This window comes from Cervus elaphus, chromosome 10, assembly GCF_910594005.1.
Source record: "Cervus elaphus chromosome 10, mCerEla1.1, whole genome shotgun sequence".
NCBI lineage: Eukaryota > Metazoa > Chordata > Mammalia > Artiodactyla > Cervidae > Cervus > Cervus elaphus.
In genome coordinates, this window is record NC_057824.1 from 54,429,919 (window position 1) to 54,440,799 (window position 10,881).

The 10,881-nt window shown below is 66.1% G+C and overlaps 1 protein-coding gene across 7 annotated transcripts in view; it reads left to right on the plus strand.

Moving 5' to 3' along the window:
- SNX8 (sorting nexin 8) overlaps positions 1–9,468 on the plus strand; it is a 39,992-nt gene extending 30,524 nt beyond the window's left edge. For all 7 annotated transcript variants that reach the window (XM_043915443.1, XM_043915446.1, XM_043915441.1 and 4 more), the window contains exons 4-11: positions 741–862; positions 2,446–2,526; positions 3,377–3,537; positions 4,091–4,223; positions 6,134–6,202; positions 6,890–7,039; positions 7,974–8,123; positions 9,306–9,468. In XM_043915443.1, coding sequence (XP_043771378.1) covers positions 741–862; positions 2,446–2,526; positions 3,377–3,537; positions 4,091–4,223; positions 6,134–6,202; positions 6,890–7,039; positions 7,974–8,123; positions 9,306–9,416 — 977 coding nt within the window. In that variant the 3' untranslated portion in view covers positions 9,417–9,468. The remainder of the gene's footprint in view (positions 1–740; positions 863–2,445; positions 2,527–3,376; positions 3,538–4,090; positions 4,224–6,133; positions 6,203–6,889; positions 7,040–7,973; positions 8,124–9,305) is intronic.
- The last annotated feature ends 1,413 nt before the right edge of the window (positions 9,469–10,881 follow it).

Genomic DNA, 10,881 nt, shown 5'->3' on the forward strand with positions numbered 1-10,881 from the left:
ATTGGAAGGACTGATGCTGAAGCTGAAACTCCAGTACTTCGGCCACCTGATGCGAAGAGCTGACTCATTGGAAAAGACCCTGATGCTGGGAAGGGTTGGGGGCAGGAGGAGAAGAGGACGACAGAGGATGAGATGGTTAGATGGCATTACCGACTCGATGGACATGAGTTTGAGTAAACTCTGGGAGTTGGTGATGGACAGGGAGGCCCGGCGTGCTGCGGTTCATGGGGTCACAAAGAGTCGGACACGACTGAGTGACTGAACTGAACTGAGTTGAAAGTAAAAAAAAAAAAACACCGTTTTCATTTGTGGTCAGGTTGAAATACCCTCAGTGTGTGGTCATACGCTTTTACTTTTTCCCCCTCCCTCAAAGTGAAAACGCTTAACCCAAATGAGGCAGCTTGCGCTTGGATCCATGAGATATTGTTCATGGAGACAGCAGGAGGGGGTTGCAGCAGCGTCTGTAGGCCCTGTGGTGAGGGGTCAGACACTGCTGGCTAATGCCGGCAGGCTCTGGTTTTCCTGGGTTTCCTCGCAGATACCTGGCCCAGGTATGTCCCTGGGGGCAGGGCGTGGGGTCCGGGGGGGCCCCTGGGCCTTCTCCCGCAGCCTGTGGTCTGTGTCTGGTGCCCCCGGCTGGAAGTGTGGCTGGGGGCCCTCTGTGCCGGAGGCGCTGGGCCCTGAGCCCCAGCCTGGGGGGCGGTGCTCCGGGCCCGCAGTCACCCGCGTCCTGTCCCCAGCCGACAGGGAGTTCATCGAGGCCCGGAGGCGAGCGCTGAAGCGCTTCATCAACCTGGTGGCCCGGCACCCGCCCTTCTCCGAGGACGTGATCCTCAAGCTGTTCCTGTCCTTCAGCGGCCCCGTGAGTACCCGGTGGCGGGGGGGGGGTGGTCTGGGGAGGGATTCTGAGGCGGCCCGGCTTTCGTTGTCCAGTGGTTTCCTTTCGTTCTCGCTGCTCGCTCACTCCCCTGGTTTGGCCCGATGCGTTCTATTTGCAGGGGCAGCCATGGGCAGGGCTGTCTCCCGGGGGCGCGTGGGAGGCGTCTGCTCCGGCCTGTGGGCGGGCCGGGGGAGGAGCCCAGGCTTCTCGGCACGCCCCCGAGGTTTGAAGCTGCTCCGCGGGAGGGGGCTCCGCGGTTCAGGGGCTCCCGCCGTGGAGGTGTGTGCACTTAGGAAAGGCCGGGGTGGACTCGGTGCAGTCCGCAGAGCTGCGGGTGGACGTGTGTCCCGGGTGGCGTGGGCTCTGCGTGCCCGCGACTCTGGGGAGGCGTCGGGGCGGCCGTGTCTCCCTCCAGCTGCCGTAGGCCCGTCTGGTCCAGCAGGAAGCTGGGCCACACCCCTGCTGGAGGAGGCGCTGCCTTGACGGCCTCGCGGGCCAGGCCCGAGTGCTTCTCCAGCACCGGGGGTTCGCCATGGACCGTCTCCTCGTGGGCATGGGCAGAGGGGGCCCGCGGAGGACTCCCCGCGCTGGAGTGGACGGCAGGGCCGCGGACCCAGAGCCGCGGAGGCGGATTCCCCACGCGCCTGGCCTCCCATCTTAGCGCACCCTCCCCGGAGGCCAGAGGGGCCTTTGACCCTAGAGATCCCGCGGCCTCCCCTCTGGGGTGCCTGTCGCTCAGCCCCTTTTGTGGGACCTGTTCCAGAGGTTCAGGGCGTGTTTGCTGTGATCTTGAACCCTGGGGCTGGAGCGGGGATCTTGATTGCCAGGAGGAAAGTGCTGGGAGGCGGGAGCCACGTGGCTCAGGGCAGAGGGAGGGGGAGCCGGGAGGTCAGGCGACCCTTGCTCCTACAGACGGGTGTCCCCAGGACCTCCGTGGCACCGTGTGCGTCTTCGGTGAAGGAGCGCACTGGGGCAGACGCTCTGCTCTGAAACGCTCTGCTTCCTGCACCCGCACCGCCGTGTGTTGGGGTCTCTGCCTGTGTTTGTTCTGTGGCTCTTCGTGGGGGCTCGTCTGAAGGCTGGGCGTTACCAGGGAGCCCCCCTTCCGCGGGCAGAGCGCGGAGCCAGGGCGTGGGATGCCCAGGGCTGTCCTTCTCTGCCCGTCAGCTCTGCTCAGGCTCTGGGCCTGGTCCTGTGGGTCTGCTCAGAGGAGGAAGAAGGTTCAGTGTCTGAGCCCCACGTGGGGCCTTCCCGGGCCTGGTGGTCTCTCGTCTGTCTCCGCGCTCCGGCCCCTGGTCCGTGGGTGCACTTTGTTTTTCTGGAGAGAGGGCTCCTCTCCAGAGCTGCCGTTTGCAGTGCTGTTGTGAAGTCGGGCTTTGCCACGTCTGGAAGACCAGCCTTCCCAAAGGTCAAGGCCAATGGGGGAAACAGTGGAGCAGGAGACAGGCAGAGAGACACTGCTGTCTCAGAGGGACTGGGTCCTGCCTTCCAGCGACTCGGATGGTCTCCTGCCCACTTCTCTGCGGCTGGCTGAGGGTCAAGGGTTTCTCTTTCCCCCCTTGCAGGACGTGCAGAACAAGTTGAAGGAATCTGCTCAGTGCGTGGGAGACGAGTTCATGAACTGCAAGCTGGCGGCTCGGGCCAAGGTACTTACCTGGTTCTGATGCTCACTCCCCCCAGAGCAGCAGCAGGGCTCACGGTCAGGCAGTTCTCTGAGCGCCAGACGTCATTCTGAGAGGTGTCGCGTGTTTTCCTCACCTAACCCTTGTTTCAGTTGATCTGAAGCACAGTGGGTGCCAGGCCCATTTTACAGATGGGGAAATGGAGGCTGCCATTGGCCAAGGTCCCAGATGTCTCGGCAGCTGAGCCTGTGTGTGACTCAGCTCCCTCTGACCACAGGGCCTGGCCGCAGGCCCTCGCACCGTATCCCCGGGCATTCCGTGACTCAGATGGACGTGCCCTTGGTCGTCTGCTCTTTGGAAAGAAGGGAATTGATGGTTGCACTGGTTTACTTTTAAATTTAGTTCATCCTTTTCTCAAAAGGATGACGGTAGCTATTTGGTAGCTTTTTTCATGATTCTTTCTTAAGCCACTTCTCCAGACATTACCTTCATTTTATTCCCTAAACTTTGTTTTCCAAGCACTGCGTAGTTAATATTAGTTAGTGTTAATGGGTAGTTAATGTTAAAGTTGGTGAGAAATCAGTCTTGGGGAATAAATGAGGGAACCTGGAGGCCTGCCTGGTGCAGTCAGGAAGCACGCTCGTCATGTTGTGCCTGAGGACTGTTTTTTGCAGTGGGCACGCGGTGCTGGCTTCTGTTTTCCTTTTGGACGAGAGGGGAGGTCTGGGGTGGGTTCCTGGGCTGACTGCTGGGTGACCTGGGCCTGGGGTCTGGGCTGGGCCACCTGCTGGGCGGACGGAGCTGCTTCCTCTCCCGCCGCTCCTGGACGGTTGTCCTGTCTCGTGACGACTGTCCCCGCCTCCCGCCCCGTCAGGACTTCCTCCCGGCCGACATCCAGACGCAGTTCGCCATGAGCCGGGAGCTGATTCGAAACATCTACAACAGCTTTCACAAGCTCCGTGATCGGGCTGAGCGGATGGTGTCGCGGGCCATCGACAACGCTGCTGACCTTCTCATATTCGGGAAGGAGCTGAGGCAGGTGCCCTGGTGGGCTCCTTGGGGTCGCTTTTGTGGAGAGGGGCCTTAGACTTGGGTGGCAGGCTTGGAGGAGCAAGCGCATTTACTGTGATGACCCTCATTCTGACCCGTTCACCCCAAGAGGGAAGGAAAGGGCTGGGGAGACAGGACATTGTACTCAGAAGAAAGAACAACGGTGGAGAGTGTGGGCAGAACGTCCGGTCCTAGACGTAGGCTCCCTCCCCTCCGCCCCCCTCCATTGTCCGGATCAGACCTGAGAAGAGGCCTTCGTCTCCCGCCGCCACACCCCCCCCCCCCCCCCCCCCCCCGTGGCTCTCCCCGGAACTGCGTGCCTCCAGCCTGGTCTCACCGACGTGGTTCAGATCTCGGAGGGCAGAAGTCCCACCTTTCTCACAGACGCCCCAGGTGGCTGCTCTTTGAGCAGTGGGGGTCTGGGTTAGGAGATGCGCAGGGCGCCCTGGGGGTGGGCATGGTGTCGGGAAGTGGGTGTCGCGTTGGCTGCCTGCCCGGCTTCCGGGCCTGCGTTTCTGAGTGTCTCCTCTTCCCTCAGTGCTCTGGGGTCCGACACGACCCCGCTCCCCTCCTGGGCCTCACTGAACAGCGGCACATGGGGGTCCCTCAAACAGGCGCTGAAAGGCCTGTCGGTGGAGTTCGCGCTGCTGGCTGACAAGGCCGCGCAGCAGGTGAGTGGGCGTGGCCCCCGGGCGCCTGTCCCCAAGGACCTCTGAGCCGCGGTGCGCGGGCATCCCCTCCTGGGGGGACATCAGGACTGTGAGTCCTGTGTGAGGGCGCCGCGGCTGCCGGCCGGCTCTGCACGTCCCCGTCTGTCCCGCGTGGCTCCCGGGAGATCTTCACGCTCTTGAGGCTTGCTGATGCCGGGGACACACTGGGTCCTCGTCGCGGAGAGCCGACTGTGCTGAGACTGTGAGGTCTGCCCTGACCTTGAAGCTGTAACCTGGCGCTTGCCCGGGCGCCCTGAGTGCACAGGCAGCCCTGTTTTGCTCTCCTGGTCAGGTAGCGTTCGGCCACTTGATGACTCATCAGAGCAACTGGGCTCCCAGCACCCCAGAGGCCCCACCCAGGTCTCACCCTGGACGCCCAGTTAACCTCAAGAAACACTTCTGTTCTGCGGGCAGTGTTACTTGTATAATAGAAGTCTGCAGACAGTCTTGTTGCTGGGGACTAATTTTCAGTCAGAGGGAAAAGAGAGGTCCATCTGGGTGCTCTTAGGCTATAAAACTGTTACATAAGTTTAGGGGTGAGTGCGTGCTTCCTGGCTCTTGGGGAAATGGGCTTTAGGCTGCTGGTGGGCGGTTTGCAATGCGCTGAAATGCTGTCCCCGTGGAGGCCTTGCTGCCCGGCAGAGGCCCGAAGCGCCTTAGTAGTGAGTCAGCAATGGGCAGATGCGGGGGTTTTCAGGCTCCAGGTGCGTGCTCAGCGGCCCACACAGCTCTTGAGTGTTGGAACGGGAATCTAACTGCGTTCCTGGTGTGGAAAGTCCTCGGTTTTCTTCCTCCGCGGTCGCCCTGCCCGTGGGTTCTCTTTGGAAACTGAGTGATGGGCGATGTCTGCGTCTCCTGGAGTTGGCGCTGAGCTGGCCCATCTCTGGGTCTGAGGGGGAACGGAGAGCGTGGTGTCAGAGGGCTGGCCGGGTATAGACGGGGTGAGCCCAGGCAGCCTGCTCTCTGCGCTGGCCCGAGTCTCACACAGGGACCTCACCCCGCACTCGTCCCCAGGTCCTTTCTCCATGATTAGAAACGAGAGGGCTGGACCAGCTGGGGACAGCTTTTCATTTAAGCTTCGACCCTCTACTGAGAGTCTGTAAAGCCTGCAAGGGGAGCTGGGACCCAGGCCCTGGCCCACAGCCCCTCTCGGACAGGTTACCTGGGAGGGGGTGCACACAGCAGGTGGGGGCCCCTGACTCGGGGTCTCCTCTGACCCGGAAGTGGATGCGGTTTCTGCCCCAAGGAGAGGGGGCGTGTGGCCTCTGATGGGGTGTGGTTTGTAGTCTGCCTCTGAGCTTCTCGGATTCCTCACACACACCGTCGTGTCTGCAGGGGTGCAGTTTCCTGAACATTCCTCAGTGTCTTTGGTGGTTTCTGTGTTGGAGTAAAATCAGCTCAGTGTTAACTGTGTTAGATGGAGAAGTGGCCCCTTAGGACTGTCACTGTCAGGGCCGGGGTTCCATCTCACGCTTGCTGTGCAAGTGAAGACCTTGGAGGGCTCGTTCTCAATTCTGTTTTAATGTGTCCTGGTTTTATTCTCCCCAGACCAGCTGGGAGGCCTGATAACTGTGTCCCAGCCAGATAGGTGAGACTCAAGGGGGCGTTTCTTCCGCAGTGACCGGTTTTTTTTTAAAGGCACGTGTGCTGGTGGTTTAGGGTCTTGCAAAGCATCGGTACCAGAACCGGGACTTGGTAGCAACTGTCGCGTGTAGGAGGCACCCCCGCCACACATGTGGGGAGGAGCCTCCATTCTCCGTGTCCCCTGCCCGTCAGGAGGGCAGGACACCTGCGTGGCCGAGCCCACGGCCTCGGTTCGACTCCGGCCATGTGCTCGGGCGGTGTTGGCCCACCCGCCCCGTGTTTTCCAGGGCAAACAGGAAGAGAACGATGTGGTGGAGAAGCTGAACCTCTTCCTGGACTTGCTGCAGTCCTACAAAGTGAGTCTCGCAGCTGCTTGAAAATATCCTGTGACCTTTCAAGAGTGTGGCTCTGGGGGGTGGGGCAAGAGCCTGAGGTCAGGGCTGCGGAGGGTGGAGGGGTCTCCTGCAGGCTGCCCACGGGGGGTGTGGCTCCAGTGTGCAGACAGGCAGGAGGAGGTTGCTGGAAGTCAGACCTCAGCTCGGGGCTGGGGCGCCTTGCTGATCTTTGGTGGCGGGCTGACTCCCTGTGAGGCCTTGGTGCTGATCTCAGGGTGCTGCCCCGGCCCTGGTGCGGAAGGTTCTAGAAGGGAATCCTGGGGTGGCGGCCGGGTGGCCTCTGCAGCTGCAGCCTGTGATTCCGCGGCTCCTGTTCCCACAAGGCCTCTGACCGGCTTCTCCTGGGGCCCCAGGGAGATGCAGAGCATCTTCCCTCGGGAGCCTGTCTGGTCTTGCTGCTGGCGGCATGCCAGCTTCCTGGGGACGCTCAGTCCACGGTGTGCGGTCTGGAGGCGGCCTGGCGTGCACGCGTCCCCGCGGGTCCCGGGCTGGGCTGATGTGCACCGTGAGCCCCCCGCAGCTTGGCCCTGGGCAGCTCCCCTGGGCTGTCCCTCCCGCGACTACTGAGCGTGCAGAGCGGGGTGCAGGTGGGGCATCCGAGGGGGCGGGGCCCCCCGAGGCCGGAGCCCTGACCGCCCCCGCCCCCAGGACCTGTGCGAGCGGCACGAGAAGGGTGTGTTGCACAAGCACCAACGGGCGCTGCACAAATACAGCCTGATGAAGAGGCAGATGATGAGCGCCACGGCGCAGAGCCGCGAGCCCGAGTCCGTGGAGCAGCTGGAGTCCCGCATCGTGGAGGTGCGTCCCCGCCGGGTGGGGCGGGCTGGCGGGGCCCCTCCGCCCGGCTGGCGGGCGCCATCCTCCCGCATCGTGGAGGTGCGTCCCCGCCGGGTGGGGCGGGCTGGCGGGGCCCCTCCGCCCGGCTGGCGGGCGCCATCCTCCCGCATCGTGGAGGTGCGTCCCCGCCGGGTGGGGCGGGCTGGCGGGCGCCATCCTCCCGCATCGTGGAGGTGCGTCCCCGCCGGGTGGGGCGGGCTGGCGGGGCCCGCCATCCTCCCGCATCGTGGAGGTGCGTCCCCGCCGGGTGCGGGCGGGCTGGCGGGGCCCCTCCGCCCGGCTGGCGGGCGCCATCCTCCCGCATCGTGGAGGTGCGTCCCCGCCGGGTGCGGGCGGGCTGGCGGGGCCCCTCCGCCCGGCTGGCGGGCGCCATCCTCCCGCATCGTGGAGGTGCGTCCCCGCCGGGTGGGGGCGGGCTGGCGGGGCCCCTCCGCCCGGCTGGCGGGCGCCATCCTCCCGCATCGTGGAGGTGCGTCCCCGCCGGGTGCGGGCGGGCTGGCGGGCGCCATCCTCCCGCATCGTGGAGGTGCGTCCCCGCCGGGTGGGGCGGGCTGGCGGGGCCCCTCCGCCCGGCTGGCGGGCGCCATCCTCCCGCATCGTGGAGGTGCGTCCCCGCCGGGTGGGGCGGGCTGGCGGGGCCCCTCCGCCCGGCTGGCGGGCCCGCCATCCTCCCGCATCGTGGAGGTGCGTCCCCGCCGGGTGGGGCGGGCTGGCGGGGCCCCTCCGCCCGGCTGGCGGGCGCCATCCTCCCTGCCATTCTGTGTGTGCGCGCTGGGGGGCTCCGTGAGCTGCCGGGACCCTGACGCCTGTGCCCCAGTGACAGGGCTCGGGCCGGCCCGGGGGGGCCCACTCCCCGCTGTGCTGGGCCGGGCGCCAGGGCCTTTCTGCTCTGCAGCAGGAGAACGTGATCCAGACCATGGAGCTCCGCAACTACTTCTCGCTGTACTGCCTGCACCAGGAGACGCAGCTGGTCCACGTCTACCTGCCGCTCACCTCCCACATCCTCGGGGCCTTCGTCAACTCCCAGATCCAAGGGCACAAGGAGGTGGGTCCGGGCCGGCGGGCGCCCTCCTTCCTGAAGCGGCTGCCCGGCTGACCTTGACGACTGACCTGGGCGGGCGGCAGGCGCCAGGACCTGACACGGCTCTTGGCGGATTCTGTGGTCTCCTGGTAGCCGGGGAGACCGTGAGGCCGTCCTCGTGGTTGGGGGGCGCGGGGTGGGGGGTCGGGGTCCCCGGCCTCAGGAGGAGCTGCAGGGAAGGTCAGCGGTGGGGCGCACAGATCCCGGGATAAGAGCAGAGAGGTGGGGTGTTGGTGTGAGGGGCTGGGGAGCTGTGCCCATGAGGGGACCCTGCAGCCTGAGGCAGCCCGGCCCGCGCTGTCTGCAGCTGGTTCTTGGCTTTCTCAGCACGTTGGTGCTCACAGCGGTCCGAGGGCAGAGTCCCTGCCCACCCGTCCTGGGTGTCAGCTCTTGGCTCCGGGCAGGCTCACGGCGGTGGTCTGCGTGGCCTGTGACCAGCGCAGAGCTTCCTCTGCATGTTTCCCGTAGTTCCTGGTGCCCCTGGAGTTCGCTGGGGTGCCCGGGGCGCCCTCGGGCACCGTTTGGGAACTGCACGTGCGCTGAGGCAGCAGCAGGGCGCTCGGCCGGGGGCAGGGCCGCACGGTGGTTAGCGCTCACAGGCGGGTCCGGGGGCCGCAGGGCGACAGGCAGAAGGCGGGCACGTCGCTTGCCGCAGCGCTGTTTCTCCTCCGTGGGCGACTCAGTCCCCCGTCTCCAAACTCGGCGGCTGGACTCGCCGCACATGCCCCAGGCCGCCCTGCTCTCAGCAGCCCCTGAGCCGTTCTGCCCCAGTGCCCGTCTCAGACGGCCCCTCGCTGCCCGGCTCCCCTCCTGCCCGTGCCCACGGCCCCTGCCTGCAGGGCCCGGGAGCCACGGCGCGGCGCCCGGCTCGTGCCTCATTTCTGCCTTCCTTCCGTGGACGTTGTTGCGGCCTCGCTGCAGAGCCTTTGGCGGGAGCGACCCGGTGCTGAAGTTCCCTAAAGTCCCTTACGGGGCATCTTGCACGCGTCTGTCCGTGTGCGGGGCAGAGGGAGCAGCCCCCGTGGCCCCTGGCGGTGGGGGGACTGCAGGGCAGGGGTGGGAAGCCGCTCTGGGGCTGGGGACGCGGGGTGTCTGTGCTGCTTGTCCCCCGCTGCCCCTCAGCTGGCCCGCCCCCTCCTCCCGCAGATGAGCAAGGTGTGGAACGACCTGCAGCCCAAGCTTCGCTGCCTCTTCGTGGGACCGCCCGGCGCCCCGGCCCCCCCGCGGCCCCCCCAGGACGGCCTGTCTGCTCACTAGTGCCCGGGGGCTCGGGGACAGCTCGGCGCCCTCACTAAAACCTCTTTCCGAACGGTGTGTCCCTGTTTGATTCCCTCAGTCGGTGCCCGCCCCCACCCCAAGGGTCCGTGTGTTGGGCTGACGCCCCCTGCAGGGGGCCGCCGGCGGGGCCAGGGGTCCAGGTAGCGGTGGCTCCCCTCCCTCTCGGGGAGCAAGGCCGGGGCCGCCTGGGGTGTGCGCGGTGGCCGGCAGCCTGGTGGTGGGAGTGGGTTGGTCCCTGGAGCGGGTTCCCCCACGTACCCCGGGGAGCGCCCTGGCGGCCCTGGCGTGTGTGTGCCTGCCTCCACGCTCACATCCACGTGCCCGCCGGGCTGGGGCGGGGGAGACAGAGGGACCGCGGTGTCTGGGGGCTCCGGAGCTGGTGCCTCCGCCTTGGGTCTGTCCAGGTTCAGACGGCTGCCGTCCCGCCTTGGGCGGGCCAAGGCTGGCCGCGCAGTGGGCGCGGGCATGTCTGCTGGTGACCTCTCCTCTTCGGAGCAACGGGACCCCCTTCCAGCCTCCCTTCCGCTCACTCCGGCTGGGCGTCTGAGCCCAGTGGGGTTGTGTCCGCCTGGGGCCAGGTGTTTCTGCTCTGGACCCTCGACGTGGAAGCCAGGCCTGGAACCCGCCTGCCCCAAGCCCTCACGGCTCTCTGCTCGGGGGTGGGGGGGGGGTGGTTGGAGCAGGGTGACTGCAGGGGAGGGCTCCCGAGGGTTTCTCGGGAACATGCGCCTGGTTTGGGGTCTGCCCTCCATCTGAGGTCCACATGTAGGGCCTGGAGGCTCTGGAAGACGGGTGGGCATCCCTGCGAGTTGACGCACGTCTGATGCAGGATGCAGCGTGTCCCGCCCTGGCCTGGGCCCGCCACACGTGGGTCCTGCCGGTGCCCCCAGAGCAACCTTGGTGTGAGCCGACGGCCCCCGAGGCCCTGGGCCAGCAGCACAGGTTGGGGGCGGGGGGGGCATCTCCCCACACGGGTCACCGGGCGAGTTCTGGCACCAAAGACTCGAGATCCTGTTCCGGGGTGACCGCTCCTGGAGGACTGGGTCCCACGTGGACACGGGGAGCACGCACTTCTTTAGGGGCTGCGGGGGTGGGGGGGGGGGCGCTTCCTAGTCCGCATCCTCCTCACCCAGGAGAGGTGGCATCAGGAGGCTGGGGGCGATGGGGGCATGCTCTGTCCCCCTGCCGGCAGCTGGGGACGAAGGCGCCTTTTCCCCGGAACCCCCGCCCCCCTCCCCACCCTGGGCTGCTGGATGCGGGCTTTCTGATTAGTGTTTGCCGGGGGAGAGCGAGGAGAGGCTGCTCCTGGACTGAGGTCCCCACACCCTCTGCGTCCTTCTTGCTCCCAGGCTTTCCTCGCCCCCAGGGAGAGCCTGGCCGCGCCCGGGAAAGGACACCCGTTCTGTGACCCCAGCGGGAGCCCCGGTCCCTCCGCGGTCCGGGA